Raw genomic sequence first — 18758 nt, 5'->3', positions numbered from 1 at the left:
ATGTGGGGCTCGATCCCAGGACCCTGGGATCATGACCTGAGCCGAAGGCAGACGCCTAACCATCTGAGCCACCCAGGCGCCCCTGTACTTGATTCCTTTTTATGGCTGAATAATATTCCATTGTATGAATAGACCAGAATTTGTTTATCCATCCATCAGTTGGTGGACATTTAGGTTGTTTCTACGTTGTTGGGCTACTGTGAATAATGCTGCTATGAGCATTCATGTATAAGTGTCAGTTTTCAATTCTTTTGGGTATACATCTCAGAGTAGAATTGCTGGGTCATATGATGACTCTATATTTAACTTTTTGAGGAACCGCCAGACTATTTTCCATAGTGGCTGTGCCATTTTACATTCCCACCAGCAGCGTCCAGGAGTTCCAGTTTCTCTATGTCCTCACCAACACTTGTTATCTTCCTGTTTTTTATTATGGCCAACCTAGTGGATGTACAGTGGTATCTCATTGGGTTTGACATGCATTTCCCAAATGACTGATGGTATTGAGCATTACAGCCCGGGGTCTTAACCTCTCTGTTCTACTGTATGTCGGGGGCGGGGCAGTCACATACCACAACTGAGAGTCCTTTGTTACGGGTAGGTAGGGGTGAAGTGGGCAAGAGCTTTCTCATGGCTGAGCCATGCCATATCACAGTAGATGAAATGGAAGCACAGAGACAATTCACCCAGGGGTAGTTTGCTTTTGCCTTTTTTTTTTCCCCCTGCAAATCCTGGATTCTGTTCTATCTATGTGACTCTTCCTGCCCAGTAAAGATCAAATCACCCTGGAATTACAAAAATCTGGCACTTCACCTAGTCTAGTATTTATCCATACCACCAACATTAGAATCAATTGAACTGCTTGTTAAAAAACACAAATTCCCAGGGAGCCTGGGTGGCTCAGTGGGTTAAGCATCTGCCTTCGGCTCAGGTCATGATCCCTGAGTCCTGGGACTGAGCCCTGAGTTGGGCTCTCTGCTCAGCAGGGAGTCTGCTTCTCCCTTTGCCCATCCCCCCTGTTCGTGCCTGCGCTCTCTCTCTCAAATAAAAAAAAAAAAAAAAAAAAAAAGCAACCAAACAAAAAACCCTCACGAATTCGCTGGTCTCCACTCTAGCCCTTGCTGAATCCAGACCTCTAGGGTGGGGTCTGGGAGTCTGCATTTTCATAAGCTCTCCAGGTGGTTCTAGTGCCCACGGACATGTCCCACTGACATGTCAGAACCACTGTTTCAGGGCCTTTTAGTCATTTACACCTGCATGTGGATTAGTTCTAGCAGATTGCCCATTACTCCAAAATCTGGGTTGATAGCAACTCCCCTGAGGGACCAAAGGGAGGAGAGACAGCTGTCAAAACCTGGAGTACTCCACTATCTGGGGAAGCTTGGGGGCCCAAAGCCACTGGGAGGATTTGGAGGAGGAATTGGAAGAAGCAGAGGATGCCACGGACACAGAAACTTACCCCTCTTGGACCTTAATGATTCTGGCTTCCAGGCTCTGGGACCCAGAGGTCAATTATAATATCAGTTAAGTAGACTAGCCTGGGAACCAATCATAGAATCCATTTTCCCCTCAAAGAGATGTTACCCAAGTTTCAAACACCTTACCTTAAATGAGTTCAGGGGGCATGACCCTTCTATTCTGTGGCATGGCTAGTCCCAGTAATTGCACAAAGGAAACTGTCTCCATGGTTTTGGGTTATTTCCACCCTGATACTTAAAGGCATGTTCTAAATCCAGCCAGCAGCTGGGGACCACTAATGACCCAGCAGAAATTTCCACTGCCCCTTTGGTTCCTGCTTCCTGCTGCTCAAGGCTCTATCCTGGTTAAGGGCCAGTTCTGGAATGTGGGCAGAACAAGACAGAGGAGGGGAAAAGCTAAGAAATGAACAGCTGCAGGGAGTGGCAGTCAGTTTTACTAAAATTGCATTTTCAACTCTGGAGACAGTCAGGGACCAGGCTGGAAAAGCTGCGTGAAAGCAATACCGTTGACCATGCCTGGAGTTCCAGTAGCTGCAAAGGAACTGGTTTCACTTGGGTCAGATGACGCTGTCCTCACTACAGTATGATGCTACAGAAGGGGGCTGCTCTCAGAGGCGGGACATCTGGTTTTGGTTTTGGCTCTTGTAAGCACTTGCTCTCTCTCTGGGACTCAGTTTTCCCCTCTGTAAAATGAGAGGGTTAATGATTTCCAAGGGCCTTTCTGGCTTTATCCATTCTGAGAGTCTGTCATCCATGTCATTTCAATGTTTGTGATGTGGGTAATTATGCAAGTTAAACAGGAAGTAGGATGAGCTCTCCTGGAGAACGTGATTCCTGCTGCTTGCTAATTACGCTTTTATCAGGGTACAATGCCTACTCCCACACCAAGCCAGTTATGGCAAGGTGTGGGTAAATTCACCCAACCAAGCCTTTCAAGTGTGGGAACCAACCCAGCTAGATGTGACTCCTTTCTCTTGATTCTCAGAGACTGAAATTTATTTATTTCCCGAATACTTGCAGGGTGAATTTAGGAAACCATCAATTCCAGTGTTTGATCCAAATCCTCTCTTTCTCAAACATTTTGAGCCAAGTATTATCCTTGATTGTCCCATGGCATTTACAGCTTAGAGGACAGGAGAGAGAGAGTTAAAAAAGAGAGAGAGAGAGCATGTTCTGGGGTGCCTGCAGTGCTCACAGGCACCTTCTCTTAGAATTGCCCTACTTACAGGCCTTGCTGAGTGGCAGGTCTAGGCACCATTTGTACCATGTGGCATCTCCTCCCCACATTCAGTTGGTTGGTGAGAAACCCAATTCTCTCTCTCAAGACTTAAACCAAGAGATGTAGTAACTAGTCAACTGGTTGTGGGCTCCGAGCAGCCTACGATGATGGGCCATGAGCAAAAAGAGAAAGCTGGTTGTGAGTGAGTGAAGCAGAGACAGGAGAGTTCCTGGGGCTGATTAGAAGAACACTGGGCTTCTGAGAGCCAGAAACATAAGGTCTGGTTTCTCTAACTGCATTTTCCATTTTCTCTGATTGTCTCTCATTTGGTTCCCTTGCCTGACTTTGCCTATTAGAACCTTGCAGGGCAGTCCTTTCCCTTGAGCTAGTGTGAAAGTATTTCTGTGTTTTATGGCTGTTTCCCCCCGACATAACTGGTGATCAATGCTCCAACAGATGCTGAACAAAGTGCAGTGGGAACACAGAAAAGAGGGGATCAGGGAAGGCTGCACAGAGGAGGTGACACTGGAGCCTGGTAGAAGGCAAGTGCAAATGCAGTCCAACCGTGAACAACATGGGCTTGAGTTGTGTGGGTCCACTTATACACCAGATTGTTTTTGATAAATACACTATAGTACTGTTAATGTATTTTCTCTTCCTTATGATTGTCTTAGTAACATTTTCTTTTGTCTAGCTTACTTTATTGTAAGAATATAGAATATAATATATAAAATATGCGTTAATTGTCCATGTTATTGGTGAGGCTTCTGGTCAATGGTAGGCTATCAGTAGTTAAATTGTGGGGAGTCAAAAGTTATACATGGATTCAACTGTGTGGGGTTTCACCACCACTAACCCCCATATTGGTCAAGTGTCATCTGTATCTGCCATGATTTTTTTTTATAAGATTTTATTTATTCATTTGAGACACAGAGATACGGAGAGAGAGAGAGCATGAGCAGGGGGGAGACAGAGGGAGAGGGAGAAGCAGGCTCCCTGCTGAGCAGAAAGCCTGATGCGGGGCTTGATCCCAGGACCCTGGAATCATGACCTGAGCCGAAGGCAGACGCCTAACCATCTGAGCCACCCAGGCACCCCTGCCATGATTTTTAACTATTGAAACTAAGCACTTCACTGCTTGGGCAGAAGTAGATAGAGGTGGTTTTATATTAATAGCCTGCCCCAGTTGTATCCATTGTCAGTTACCTTGCTGAAAGGATTATGTAGCCTGAGTTTGCTTAGTGCTTTTTTGTTAATGACCTAAACTTCTCACATGATATGCACTTGGAAATAAGTGAGCAGTATTGTTCAGTTATGTTGTTGTGGACAAACCACTATTTTGGCCATTGTTAGATGGCTTGAGAGATTAGTTCCAAAGTGTGAACTAAAATAGGGTCTGGCATCTACCCAGTAAGACTGTCGAAGTTCTTTCTTTTTTTGATTATGATGATGAAAAAATGGCTGAGATGGTTCATGACTTGCCTTTTCTCATCATCTCAGTCCTGGATTCTTGGCCCAGAAGCCCTGCTCTAGAACTTGCAAAGTTTTCAGGTTTTGCCAATGTTCTGGGCTATTCCTTGGCTTGTGATAGATGAAAACCACTCCTTTTATTCCCTGATCCTAAGGTCAGGACTGACATGACTTAGACTCTAGACCTAGATTAGACCTGTCTAGATGCAAACCTTCATGGGCCTTCAGATCATACAAGAAATGGGTGCCTGTGCAGCCTTGCTGTGGGCTGTCAGGTGTCATTGGAACCGGGCACACATGGCACTCATGTCATTCCATCCTGCTTATACTTTCCACTTAGCATCCATCTCATTTCCTCTTGAATTTCAGATGATTGCCTATAAATATGTTTTTTACATTAGTTTACAAGCTTCCTAAGAGTAGGGTTATGCCTCATTTATTCTGGTATCTCCCTGGCACAAAGCATAGGGATTTACCCTCATTAGACATTCAATAAATGTTTGTTGAATTTAATTGAACAAACTCCCTCTTACCTCTGCCCCAGTTGCAGATGGCCAGGTATGATCTGAACCAGTAGGAAACAGAACCTGCTTTAGTCCAAAGTCAATTTGGGAAAAAAGATATTTTAGTGGGATTAAAAGAAGCCATGCCATAACTTAATAACTTAATAAGGGCATTCCTCCCCCTCTGCTCCAAACATTTGCTCTGTTCGTACCTACTAATTTTCAGGTGTAACAGTGTATATTTACAGATAGTCCATTTGGCCATAGACACACTTTAATGCATTTATTTATTTAACAATAATTTGAGGAACTGCTATGTGTTATTCACTAATTCCTTTAAACTAATCTACCATATAAACTATAAGCGTGTCTTCATTTTCCTCCTGATTTGTGATTCATTAAGTTCACATTCCCAAAACCAAAGAAGAAAATGTCTTTTTAACCAGCTAGTATGAAATCAGTGAGGAAGAACAGTTGCCAAATCGAGTCAACCAACCACCTTAAATCAACCCAATGTTCCATTCTTGAGCTGACAAGTTCATTGAGAACCACAGCCAAGACACTGATGGGAAACAGCCCACACTGATGCTCAAAACCACACTTACCCAAGTTTACACACCCAGGGTGCCACCCATTGATAATCCACTGGACCCATAATAAAGGTACTTGAAATGAGGACAGGTGAACCAATCAAAATTTAAAACCTTATCAACTCCTGCTACAGAATTGAGGCTTGTCTCCAACACTAGCACTCATGATGGCAGCCATTTTTTGGACAGAGAATATAAAACCCTAGCATGCCCATTTTACTAAACTGCTCTTGCTCATGTGTAAGTGCAAATGAAAAACACTGATGCTGCTTCTTTTTGACATTGCTTTTTAATTATGGCCATCCATAAATCATTTTATCCTTGAACAAGACTTGAGAATTTAAAGATTTTATTTATTTACTTGACAGAGAGAGACACAGTGAGGGAGGGAACACAAGCAGGGGGAGTGGGAGAGGGAGAAGCCGGCTTCCCACTAAGCAGGGAGCCCGATGCGGGGCTTGATCCCTGGACCCTGGGATCATGACCTGAGCCGAAGGCAGACGCTTAATGACTGAGCCACCCAGGAACCCCTATATGTCCATATTCTTATTCCCAGAACCTGTGAATGCTGCCTTATTTGGAAACTAGGTCTTCACGGATATAATTATATAAGTTAAGGATTTTGACATGAAGAGATCATCCTGAAAATCATCACATGAAGAGATTATCCATATTGGCTCTAAACCCCCTTATAAGAGGCAGAAGAGGAGAGGACACAGACAGAAAAGGAGGAAGCAACGTGAACATGGAGGCAGATATTGGAGTGGTGTGGCCACAAATCAGGGAATGCTGGCAGCGATCAGAAGCCTAAGAGGCGAGGAAAGATTCTCTCCTGGAACCTGTAGAGGGAGCATGGCCCACTGATACCTTGATTTTGGGCTTCTAGCCTCTAGACTTTCTGTTGCTTTAAGCCACCCAGCTTATGGTACTTTGTTATAGCAGCCATGGGAAACTAATCCACCCATGCTGTCAGTCTCAAGTGGTTCCAACTTCTCTTACTCAAGGCGTTGGGATTTGGAGCAGTCATGATTTTTTGCTCAGTTGCTGGGGTGTTTTGGGCTGACACTTTCTCCTGTGTAATCCATAGACCTGAAACATTGGCATCTGATTTTTCTACATGTTGGAAATTCACGTCATGACAAGTTGGGAAATAATCCTGGTTTCCCAGCCTTCCTTATTTTCAAGACTTCCTTTTTTCCCTCCTTGTGGAAATGACTGGAGTTGGAAGCACATCTTTTCTGTCTCCATCTGGGTTTTCTTTGCTTTGTTCATCTATGTTTTAGGGGTTTTGTTGACTTCCAGGACTTTTAATTACTTACTTACTTAATTAATTAATTTGACAGAGAGAGAGAGACAGCAAGAGAGGGGATACAAGCGGGGGAGTGGGAGAGGGAGAAGCAGGCTTCCCGCTGAGCAGGGAGCCCGATGCGGGTCTCAATCCCAGGACCCTGGGATCATGACCTGAGCTGAAGGCAGACGCTTACCAACTGAGCCACCCAGGCGCCCCGACTTCCAGGACTTTTTCAGTGGAGAGTTATTTCTGGGGAAGCAGGATGGAAGCTGATTAAGGTTTATAGCGTCTTCTAACTAGGTTTCCAGCAACATCTGCTGGGCTTATATTGTTAGCAGCAGCAGGGATTTAATTTCCTTTCCCTACCTCTTTTACCTCTTTCAGACTCTGTTTTTCACCAGTTAGAGTGTCACATGGGTGACCTTTGGCTCTCTGATTTACATGTGATTTGGGTATTATACATCTAGTCCCAGGGTTCTCAACTAGGGGGTAATTTTGCCCCCCAAGGAACATTTGGCCATGTCTGGAGACACTTTTGGTTGTCACAATTCGGGGAGGGATGCTGCTGTCATTAAGTGAGTAGAGGCCAGGTATGCTGCTAAACACTCTATAACGCGCAAGACTGCCCGCCTAAGACAAAGAATGATTTGGCCCAAAATGTCAGTGGTGAGACATTGAGAACCCTGACCTAGTCTTAAAGCTCATCCAAGTATATTTGACCATGCTTCCTTTGCTCCTGTCTCAGGTAGAAGGAGAGTCATGGATTCATGACTGGTTATGACATCATGAGGAATTTTTACCTCTTATAGATTGATTTTGGGATAGCATGTAAGCAACTGATCATTTGTGCAAATTATGCCCTGTGCACCTCCAGGGGATACCACCCACATAGCATTCATGAAAATAACGTCCTTAGAATTGTGTTGTAAACAATCTATACGGTTGCAAGTGATGGCTCTGGTTTTGGGGTTGCCCTGATGGCGTTCTGGAATTGGGAGAGACTTAATTCCTGGCTGATAGGGAGCTTGAGCCCATCATTGAGTACCCTTTCAAGGAAGGAGAAAATGTTGAGCAGAGAGGACCTCACTTTTATTATTCTCGACCATCCTCTAGTTACCAGAGTCCCCTTTTCACCTCTGATCTATATCTATTTGACTAGATTTAAAATTGTCAAATTATAATATCACAGCTTACGTTTTCCATAGCCTTTGTCTGAAACATGGTGGTGATAGCTTCTTATTTTCAGTAGGTTCCTTGGGGGAGAAAAATATATGCTGCTGCTATAAGACTTCTATCTACCCACCACTTGCTTGGCGGGATTTCCTTAGTTTCAGCAGCATAAGTTATTCTCACTGGTCCTCAATCACTTTGCAATAAAAACTGAGATTGCAAAAATGTTCACTGTCATTACCAGTGATGGAGCAGTAAGTACAGGCTTCTGGAGAGGGAGAAGGCATCAGGTGATTTAAACTAGCAGAATGAGCTGCTAACCCTCAGAGAATGGCTTTTCATTTTGGTGAGATCTGAAGGGAATTGGGACAGTTCAGGGAGACTGGGGGGACCATGCTGGGAGATGGCTGTTTGCACGTGTGGTTACTGAATCCACAAGGAGCCAGCCCCACAGGTGAAGGTGTGACTTCCTGGGACTGAGTACTGGGCCACACCCCCATCCCCATATCAAAAGCCCCATCAAGCTAGTGAGGTAGACCTTCGCTCTTCCTGCCAGACCTTCCTACACTGCTCTTTTCTCTGATAAGAGTCCTTGATTTTCCCCTGAGAACCCACCAGTCTCTGACTTGCAGTCCACCTGGTTTGTGTGGTGCTTGCCACCCCCCTTAACCCTGACCTGGGGGTAGATATGTATTCTTAGCTTGGGTGTTCAACATTGTTCCACCCCCTACCCCAGGCCACAGCGATCGGTTTTGAGAAGTAAATTGGTCCAATGAGAGCCAATATTGGGAATTTTGTGGTCATTCGTAGAAATAGAGAGGGAAAAGAAAGAGATTGATCACTCTGGTGACATAGTTTGAGGACCTGGATTACTAATGCCTATGGTTATCAATTAATTATGTCTTATAATACTGTTGTGGGTTGAATTGTGTTCCTCAAAAAAGATACTTGAAGTCCTAAGCCCCAGGACCTCAGAATGGGACCTTATTTCAAAATAGGGCTACTATAGAGATGAGGTCATGCTTCAGCAGTGTGGGCCCCTAATCCAAATGACTTGTGCCCTTATGAGAATATGGCCATGTGAAAATAGACACACAGGGAGAACTCTATGGACTGGATGGAGGATGGGAATGTGGCATCTATAAGCCACGGAATGCCGGAGATTGCCAGCAAACCACAAGAAGCGAGGAAGACAGAAGGAAGGATTCCCTACAGATTTGAGAGGGAATGCAGCTTTATTAACACCTTGATTTTAGACTTTTGGACTCCAGAATTGTGAAACAATACATTTCTGTTTTTTTAAAAAGATTTTTTTATTTTTAAGTAATCTCTACACCCCATGTAGGGCTTGGATTCACAATCCTGAGATCAAGACTCCCATGTTCCACTGACTGAGCCAGCCAGGAACTCTATAAATTTATGTTGTTTTAAGCTGCCCAGTTTGTGGTATTTTGTTATGGCAGCCCTAGGAAATGACTGTAAATACTTTCAAATTAATAATTCTCCCCCTCCTTCTTCTTCTCCTTTTTTTTTTTTTTAAGATTTTATTTATTTATTTGACAGAGAGAGACACAGCGAGAGAGGGAACACAAGCAGGGGGAGTGGGAGAGGGAGAAGCAGGCTTCCCGCTGAGCAGGGAGCCCAATGCGGGGCTCGATCCCAGGACCCTGGGATCATGACCTGAGCCGAAGGCAGACGCTTAACGACTGAGCCACCCAGGCGCCCTTCTTCTCCTTCTTTATGTCCTCCTCCTCGTCATTTTTTCCCCCCTCCTCCTCATTTTTGCCGAAGCAACAGAAAGGGTCTAGTACTGATGTGGTGACACACTATGATTGGAGAGCCCAGCCTCCGTGGACATTCATTGCCCCCTAGGATTCAGGGATTAGCCATAATTCTGCAGGCTTTCTGGAGCTTCACTCTGGGGCATGTCCCCTGTTACCTTATGCCTTTATACAAAGACTGATGCTCACTCCCTGTTTATCTGAACCCCATCAAGGACCTGTTTGTGCTAGGAGGAATTCCAGAATGGTCCCCAAAGTTCTTGTCCCCTGATATATATGCCTGGTATAATTCTTTGCCTTGAGCATGGGTGGGACCCGTGGCTTGCTTCTAACCAGGAGAACATGGAAAAGTTGAAGAGATTTTGCAGATCTCTTGAACCCTAATCAGTTCATTTTGAGTTAATCAAAAGGGAGATTTTCCAGGGTGGGCCTGACTTAATCAGGTGAGCTCTTAAAAGAGGATCTAGAGCAGAGAGACCCTCTCTTGCAGCCTCAAAGGAGCAAGCTGCTATGAGTTCTACAGCTGCAGGGAAATGGATTCTTCCAACAACCACATGAGCTTGGGAGAGAACCCCAACCCAGCTGATGCCTTGATTGCAGCTTTGTGACACACTGAGCAGAGGCTCAGTGGTGCTGACTTCTCTTGGAAACTGAAAGATAATACATGGGTGTTGTTCTAAGCTGTTAAGTTTATGGTAATTTGTTCTGCAGCCATAGAAAACTAATACATCATTCTATTTTAAGAAACTTCCAGGTGCTGTGGCCAAGCCCGTGTGTGTGTGTGTGTGTGTGTGTGTGTGTGTGTGTGACATGGATGTTGGGGGTGGGGGGTGATGAAGCCAGGTGGGAAGAAGAAAACTATCTTGGAGGAAGTAATGGCTCATTCGATGGGGAGAGGACGAAGTTGATTAAAATGCAGGCCTGCCCAGTGCCCAGTTTTGGGGAGCTGGAGGGAAAATATTTCCCCCAGAGCCAGGGCTTGCTTTGCACTTGGGGGCTTTGATTCTAGATAGGGGCCCCACTTCCACCTCTTGCAGGTGGTGGTGGGAGGGCCGATAGTTGGAGGAAAAATACACATTCTTTGCAAGGATGCAAAGATTGTCTCACATGGAGAGGTGATAAAGTAGGATATTTTGAATAAATAGCCAGTTTTTAAGAAATCCTCCCTGAGTTTCTTGCTCAGGACTTCTCTCCTCCCTGCTTCAAGGAGAGGGTGCCATGGGAGAAAGCATGGAAAGCGGGTATTTCTGCTAAGCTCTCCCCCTTATGGGGAGCTGGGGTGCAGAAAAAGTTTTGGGGGGCACAGATGAGTGAGAACACATTTCCCTGTCTGATTCCATGAGCTGTCAGAGAAAGAAAACAAAAAGGCAGAAGGATCCACAAGAAAGAGCTCTTCATCTTTCTCCCTGGCAGAGCTATAGAGAAAAGGAAACAGATTCCCCAAAAGATCTGTGGGATCTGGGAACCAAGGGGACAAGAGCCTGTGTTGTGAGGCAAGCCCTGGGTAAGACCTTGGAGACACTTAAGTGTAGTTGACCACTGTCCCCACTGCCAGGCCCAGCAGAGATGCTAAAACAGTAATTGTTGAATGAAGGAATGAATACCTTGGAGACCCTCTAAAAAAAACTCTCCCGGAAGACTTTCTTTACCAGCAGCAGGGAAAACTGATGAGGGTCATGTGACCTTGGCTCCAAGGTGACGGCTGAGATATCCACACACCTGATAGCCCCCAAGCATGAGGAGGCCCTGCTGCCCAGATGAGGGCAGCAGATGCTCTAGGAGGCCCAGAGTTCTGACCCTGGGCAGCTAAGTCAGCTGTCTTAGGGAGGCTTGCTCATGGATCCTTGTGCCTGGGACATGGCTTCTCCTGGCCTTGACCTGGCCCCTGCCCCTTAAACTCTGTCTAGGAAGCTCAGAGGAGTGGCCACATGGCTTCTTGGACCTGAGCCTGTGTTGGAGCTGTGTGTCGTATGCAGCTCAGATATGAAACAGTACGACAGGTTCCTTCTCATCACCTCTCTTCCCTGTTAAATTGCCCAGAGGTGTTCATAAGAACACCAATTAATTAGTTGTTGAGCTAAGAGAGCCCGTTTATCATATTTTGTGTCAGGCCTACACCCTGGAATCTGATGAGGTCTTTGGGTGCTGGCAGCACGAATTTTATTCATTATTTTTTCTATTATGGATGATTCTTCCCCACATTGGAGTCAGACAGAGGTCTGCTTGAACCCAGCTCATGAAGACAAATGCTGGGGGTTTTGTTGGGCCTGGGGTGGCCTCTGTTTCATTAATACAACATATTGAGGATATATATTTGTTTCCTGGAAGCTCTGAGGATGGGCAACATTCAGAGGGGTTTGGAATGATTACTTAATTAGAATCAAAGACACTGGTGGGTCGTAGTCATGCTGGAGGGCAGGGATTGAGGAATCAGTGTCTGTAACCATCCAGGGCTGAATTTTACTTCTTACTTCTGTCTTAGAAAAGATTTGTACATCTTTGAACCTCGGATATCTCACCTTTAAAGAGGGTAACTGTCCAGACTTCATATCACCATTACAAGAATTGAAGGATCTGATGATGATGGTACCTGCTTAGCATTTTCATAAGCCAGGTATTAGGTTCCACCATTCAAGGCAGGAGTTTTCAGCTGGGGGCCAGTTTGCTCCCCAAGCAGACATTGGGCAATGTCTGGAGACATTTTTGGTTGTCATATTGGGAGGAGGGGGTGCTCCTGGCATCTAGTGGGTTTACAGGTCAGGGATGCTGCTCAGCATTCCACAGTGCACGTAAAGTCCCCCCTGCCCCATGAGAGAAAAATCTGGTCCCAAATGTCAATAGTGCTGGGGTTGGAAAACATTTTTTAAAGTTGAAGCAGAGTGAATGTTCACCTGCTCAATAAATGACAGGTCTGGTTATAAATAGAGGGTTCAAAAGAACATGTTTTTTCCACAGTGGGTGAATTAAAAAGATTATTTTGTTATTTATAGGCAATACATTTCACATGGTCCAAGATCTAAAAAGTACACAGGGGGTACAATTCAAAGTCTCCCACCCCCCGCCCTCCCTGGAGGAACCAGTATCGTCAATTTCTTGTTTATTTATCCAGAGGTCCTCTATACATCTATAAGTAATTGTATGCACATATGTATACATTTATATTATATGATCACATATATACACACATTCTTTGCATTTTGCTTTTGTCACTTAATCCATTTTGGAGATAGCTTCCTATCAGGGCACAAAGAACTACCTCATTTTTCCTTTTAATGATAACAGATTATGCCATTCTATGGATGTCTGGTATTTTATTTAGCCATTCCCCTCTGGGTGGCTAGTTAGGTTGTTTCTATTTTTCCTGTAGTTACAAATCCCAATGCAATGAATAACTTTGTATGTACAGTGTATATCGTTTTCCACCCACAGATATATATCTGTAGGATAAAGTCCTACAAGTGGAATTGCCAAATAAGAAAATTTGTATGTTCCTGATTGTATTGGTTGTTGCCAAATTACTCTGCATTGAAACTGTACCCATTTCCATTCCCCACTGGCAATGAATGTAGAAGAGGAGTTGCAGTGATTTTATAATTTTTAATATTTGCTCTTACTGTTTATATCTTCTCATTGGAAACCTTCTGGGAATAAATAAAAGGTGGGCATGCCTTATAATATTTTGTGCCCATCATATTCTCAGTGTTCAGGGATCCAGAATCTGCCCATGGGAGATCTCTTAAATGTTATGAAGTTAATGCCACTGGGAAGTAGCATTCGCTTTCTCCAGAAAAGGGCTATTTAGTTCCTGTTTCCTGGCACTAATAGTTCCCAAATGACTTGCCTCTCAAAGAGTTTACTTGTAGGAAAATCTCTGTCAGCAAATCTCCCTCTGAGTGGTTGTTCAGCTTTATTTTTTAAGTTTCTGATTCAAGGGCCCCTTTGAGAGTCTGATGGAAGTGATAAAACCCTCTCCCCAAAAAGGTACCAGCAGTTTGTGTATCATTTCAGAGGCTCCTGGAGCTGCCTTGGACCCCAAGGGAGTGGTTCTCTGGGTAGGGGTGAGGCTCATGCTGCCAGGCACCACTCCCTACCCCATGAGAGGGGTCTGTGGATCCCAGGCTCATAGCTGGGCAGAACCAGTTCTGTGTGGCCAGGGACACACTCGTTCCAGACCTGGCTTCCCCCTTGCCCACTTCTTGGCCCAGTGACTGATGAGTTCCTCAGCCTTTTTTGAGCTTTAGTTTTCTCATCTGTGGAATGGGGACAGCACTTGCTTTGCAGTATTTTTGTATTGGAGATATCGAAGCCAGAGCACCTAGCACATGCCCGGCTTCAGGCCTATGTTGGAGGAATGGAAGCTATTCTTATTCTTACTATAGTGAAATCCTTTGCATTTTGGCAACTGGGATTCTGGAACAACCACATTCTTTTCTCTTACAGAGACCTTGAACATGCCCTTCCCTCTGCCTAGAATACTTTTTCTTCCTCTTTGTCTCCTGAGGTCTCTTTCAGTTCTCAGTTCAACCGTCCCATTTCAGCCTTTCCCTGCCTCCAATTTCAAGTCAATTTGCCCTTGCTGTCTTCTCCTGGAGAAACTCTCCTCTTCCTTCTCAGTGCCTCTCCTAGTTGTAATGAGATCTATTAGTGTATTTACTTGTCTAATGTCTGTCTCCCCTGTCTCACCTGACTACATGCTCCAGGTGATCTGGGGAGACTGGCAAGGGGAAAGGCCCTGAGGCAGGTGGGGGCTGGGTGGAGACACAGGCAGGTGGCCTTTGTGATCTGGAGAGAACTCTGTGAGGGGAAGAGAGGTGAGAGAGGCCGGGAGAGAGTGGGTCAGGGTCCAGGTCATGGGACTTTCTGGGCCACAGAAAGATAAGATTTGAATTCTTTTCAAAGAACACATTGATGGGGCACCTGGGTGGCTCAGTTGGTTAAATGTCTACCTTCAGCTCAGATCATGAACCCGGGGTCCTGGGATCAAGCCCAATGTCGGGATCCCAGCTCAGCAGGGAGTCTGCTTCTCCCTCTCCCTCTGTCCCTCTACCCCGCTCATGCTTTCCTTCTCTCAAATAAATAAATATAATGTTTAAAAACCAACCCCCCCCAAAAAAAGACCCATAGAGCATTGGTGTCCCTCCAACTCTTCAATAATAAGCCAGGGAGTCATCTAATCTAATCTAGTTCTTTAAAGTTTAATGTTTTATTATTTTTATAAAGTTCTTTTAATGATTTAGTTTTGGAAAAGATCACCAGCCACTGTATGTAAGGCAGGGTGGAGGGTGGGTGGGCCTGGGGAGCAGGGAACAGGGGCTGGAGAGGCTGTAGCTGTGGTCCTGATTGTGTCTGCAGGCTGGTGCCCTGAAGCCAGTGGGGTTTTAGAAACCAGAATATTCTAAGCTAGTGCTTCTTCCAGTTGCATGAACTGCCTCAGTCTCCCAAGAGCTCACTGAGAATGGGCTCTATTTCAGGGAATGACAGACTCTGGGGCTTCCACTAGCATTGGTGGACTGGCTGCAGAGTGGAACTTACCGGAGATGGTGGTGAAGTGGGATGGGGAGGCCACTGTCACAAAGGGTGGCGTTAGGTACTTGGCCTTCATGCCCTCCCGGGCCAGGCGGTCCATGTTGGGGGTGTCCACATCCTGGTCGTAGTTCCAGCGGAAGCCATCGAAGGAGATCAGCAGCAGCTTGTTGAAGTTCTTCCTCCCAGGGACAGGGTGGCAGCTGGCCCAGCCCAGCAGGGCGGGCAGCAGCAGTGTGAGGACCCCGAGCGCTGTGATGCCGCGAGCACCACACATCACAGAGTTCATGGGCCTGCTCCCATTTTCTCCCTTTTTTATCTGTGGTTGAACAAAGTCCAAATTGATAATTGTGCCTGAGCTGTGTTGTGGATTGAAACACCTGGAGTGTGACAAGATGTCATGTTTTATGTGATGAAAAGTTCTGGAAATGGATGGTGGTGATGGTTGTACAACATTGTGAACGCATTTAATGCCACTGAACTGTACACTCTAAAATGGTAAAAGTGGTAAATTTTGTGTTGTGCATATTTTACCATGATAAAAAAAGTCAAACCATGTGAAATATTTTGGACTTTGTATCAATTCCACTATTGCGAAGATTTGAGGAACAAATTAGACTGGTGCTTTCCTTTGCTCAGTATATTCTGTTTTTATAGGGAGAACAGATTATTGTTCATTATGACTCTGAAAGCAACCACCATGGATTGAGGGCCTGAGAGGGCCAGGAACTATATACACATTATCTATTCCATTTAATTAAAAAAAAAAATCCAAGGTAGGTTATTGGGTTGGAAATTTCCCATGAGAATTTAAAGAAGTCACTGTGGCTAGATACACATAAGATAAGATCTACCATTTTAACCATTTGGAAGTGTACAAATTCAGTGACATTTAGTGCATTCACAATGTTGTGCAACTATTACCTCTATCTAGTTCCAGAACTTTTTCATCCCATCAAAAGGAAGTCCTATACCCATTAACAGTTACTCCTCATCCCTCCCTTACCCAGTTTCTGGTAACCACTAATCTGCTTTTTGTCTGCTTGGGTTTATCTCCTCTGGACATTTCATATACATGGAATCATAAAGTATGTGGCCTTTTGTGTTTGGATTCTTTCACTGAGCATAATGTTTTCAAGGTTCATCCATGTTGTAGTATGCATCAACATTTCATCCTTTTTCATAGCTTATTAGTATTCTATGGTGTGGATATGCCACATTTTATATATCCATTCACCAGCTGAGCAACATTTTTTTTTCTCCATCTTTTGGCTATTGTGAATAGTGCTGCTATGAATATTTGTTTGAATACCCTCTGCTTTTCACTTAATTTTTGCAATATATCTATGAGGTGGTTTTTACTTAGTAGCTAAGTAAACAGCTCAGAGAGGCTGTGGAACCACTTCATGGTCACACAGCAGATCTGAGACTGTAGTTTTCATACTTGGCCACATATTTGCTGGGCATGGGAGGGTGTGTTAAATTCCCCAAGGGCACAAATTGCTTTGAATACTTTTAAGGATCTGCAAAAAAAATAAGCACGTACTATGTCCTAGGTGTAAGAGATACAGAAATATAAATGCAGAGGTTGCCTGTGGGTGGCTCAGAGTCCAGGGGACAGGCAGACAAGTAACGTGTTACATGCAATGGAAGGGCCCTGCTGGAGGTGTGCATGGGAAGTGATGTGGGAGCAGAGGTAGAGGGTCCAACCTGGAGAAGCTGGGTACAGGTGATGCTAGGCTTGAGTTTTATAGGCTGGGAGGAATTAACCTGTTGGAAGCACTGTCATTCAGCCACTCATCTGGATATGACAACATCTGCCTCCGGCCTCTTTCTGCAGGTACATGGATGACATTTACCTTTGCACTTTTAGAAAGATCTATGCCTTGTATAAAGAGGTCATCAACTGACAGGAGTTGAAGGTTTGCTCAGGTATTCAGGGGAAGTTTTTGGAAGATTTATGTCTTGACCTGGGTGTACTGAAGGCTGGATATCAGACCCAGATGGAGAACCTGTTTCCCCCTTGCTGAAATTGCCTGGAATTCTGTTCCAGGTTTTTGCTTAGGTTGAATCTTTGGGGTGAAGAAGTGGTGTGCCAGGGGAGCTCTATTTTGGATTTGTATAACTTGGCTTCTCCTATTAATTAGCATATGTTTTGCTATTTGAGGGATTTTCATAGAATTTTGTGATGAGTATGCAGCATTGCGATTGAGTGTGTTTTGAAGCTTTCCAGGTTGAGCATGTTTTGAAGCTTGGGTTCACATCTTCACTCTGCCACTTACTATCTATGACACCTTGGCACAAGTCCCTTAACCTCTGTATGTCTCTGTTTTCTCCTCTGTAAAAAGGAATAGTGATATATTTTCTAAAGTTATAAGACTTTGATGAGATGTTGTACATTGGTAGGAATGTTTACTGCTCATGGGATATCCATGTTCTCCCCCTCATTTCCCAGCCCCTTTGTAATTACAGCCAATGTGCTGTGAGTGGAAGCCACATGTATCACTCCCAGCCTACAGCTGTCTAGGGCTGGTACCTAACTATTTCACTCTCTCATCACCTGCCACCCCATTAACTGGAAGTCTTGTGTTAAGATGGTAGGCTTTCGGGTGCCTAGGTGGCTCAGTTGGCTAAGCAACTGCCTTTGGCTCAGGTCATGATCCTGGAGTCCCAGGATAGATTCACGCATCCGGCTCTCTGCTTGGCGGGGAGTCTGCTTCTCCCTCTGACCCTCCCCCCTCTCATGTACTCTCTCTCATTCTCGCTCTCTCAAATAAATAAATAAATCTTTAAAAAAAAAAAAAAGATTCTCTCCCTCTCCCTCTGTCCCTTCCCCCGCCTTCTCTAAAAAAGAAAGAAAGAAAGAAAAGAATACCATTAAACTTTTTAGAGAAATCTGTGTATTTATGACATAGTCAATGGAGTGGAGATGAGGAATTCCAAACAGATTTTGGGAATCATCCCAGAATGAGGTAATAGGTAGAACTCTTGGTTGCAAGTCACAAAAACCCACATTTTATTAGTCTAGGTAAGAAGAGGGACCATGTTTTAGTCTGGTTTTGCTCTGAAGCAGATCCTGAAACAAGGATAGGGGTGCAAGTGGTTTATTGGGAGGTGATCCCAGGGAGCACCAATAGGGGTATGGGGAAGTGATTCAAGGAAGCGAAGGAGGCCAACACGGGGTGTTTCAGTCTTGAGTGTATGCAGTGCTAGAATGATGAGTACTATGGGCTATGGGCATGGCATCTGCTACAGGTTTTTTAGGGCATGATTTCCCATGTCACTGAAATCATTCTGCAGAAAGGCAGGGATGCAGCTGGGTTCCACAAGCAGGGACTCACATACCACCAGATCTCTCTTTCTATCTCTGTGTCTGCCTTTGTCTGCATATCACCTTAATTTTCTTCTACTCAGGACTGGTTTTCTCCATAAGGTGAGGAAAATGACCACAAAAGCTCCTGTTTTTCCTTATCCCAGAGTTCCTGTCATCACAGAGAATGATTATATTTTCCAGTTCCAGTTAGGAAAATTAATCCAAGGGAAGAACTCTGATTGGCCTATTTAGATCTCTGGGCCAATCAGCTGTGACCGGAGGGCAGGGTCATATAAGCTCCTGGCAGTCTCCACTAAGAACCACATGGCTGGAGTAGGAAGAGGTACAAGTCTCAGTAGAAGGGAGTGGTGGTAGGCTGAAAAAACAATAGATGTCTGTGATGTAAGGATCAGGAATGCA

The 18758-nt window shown here is 44.7% G+C and overlaps 1 protein-coding gene across 1 annotated transcript in view; it reads right to left on the bottom strand.

Annotated features, from left to right (window-relative positions):
* Positions 1 to 15423, bottom strand: part of LOC102742034 (ectonucleotide pyrophosphatase/phosphodiesterase family member 7-like) — a 31498-nt gene extending 16075 nt beyond the window's left edge. Inside the window, 1 exon segment of the mRNA XM_081820096.1 lies at positions 15035 to 15423. Within this exon segment, the coding sequence (XP_081676222.1) occupies positions 15035 to 15314 (280 nt within the window). The 5' untranslated portion in view covers positions 15315 to 15423.
* Positions 15424 to 18758: the final 3335 nt, after the last annotated feature.

This window comes from Leptonychotes weddellii, chromosome 5 (assembly GCF_054177405.1).
Source record: "Leptonychotes weddellii isolate Sample4059 chromosome 5, ASM5417740v2, whole genome shotgun sequence".
Lineage (NCBI taxonomy): Eukaryota > Metazoa > Chordata > Mammalia > Carnivora > Phocidae > Leptonychotes > Leptonychotes weddellii.
Note: the sequence above shows the minus strand (reverse complement) of the source record. Positions and strands in the feature narration are given on the sequence as shown.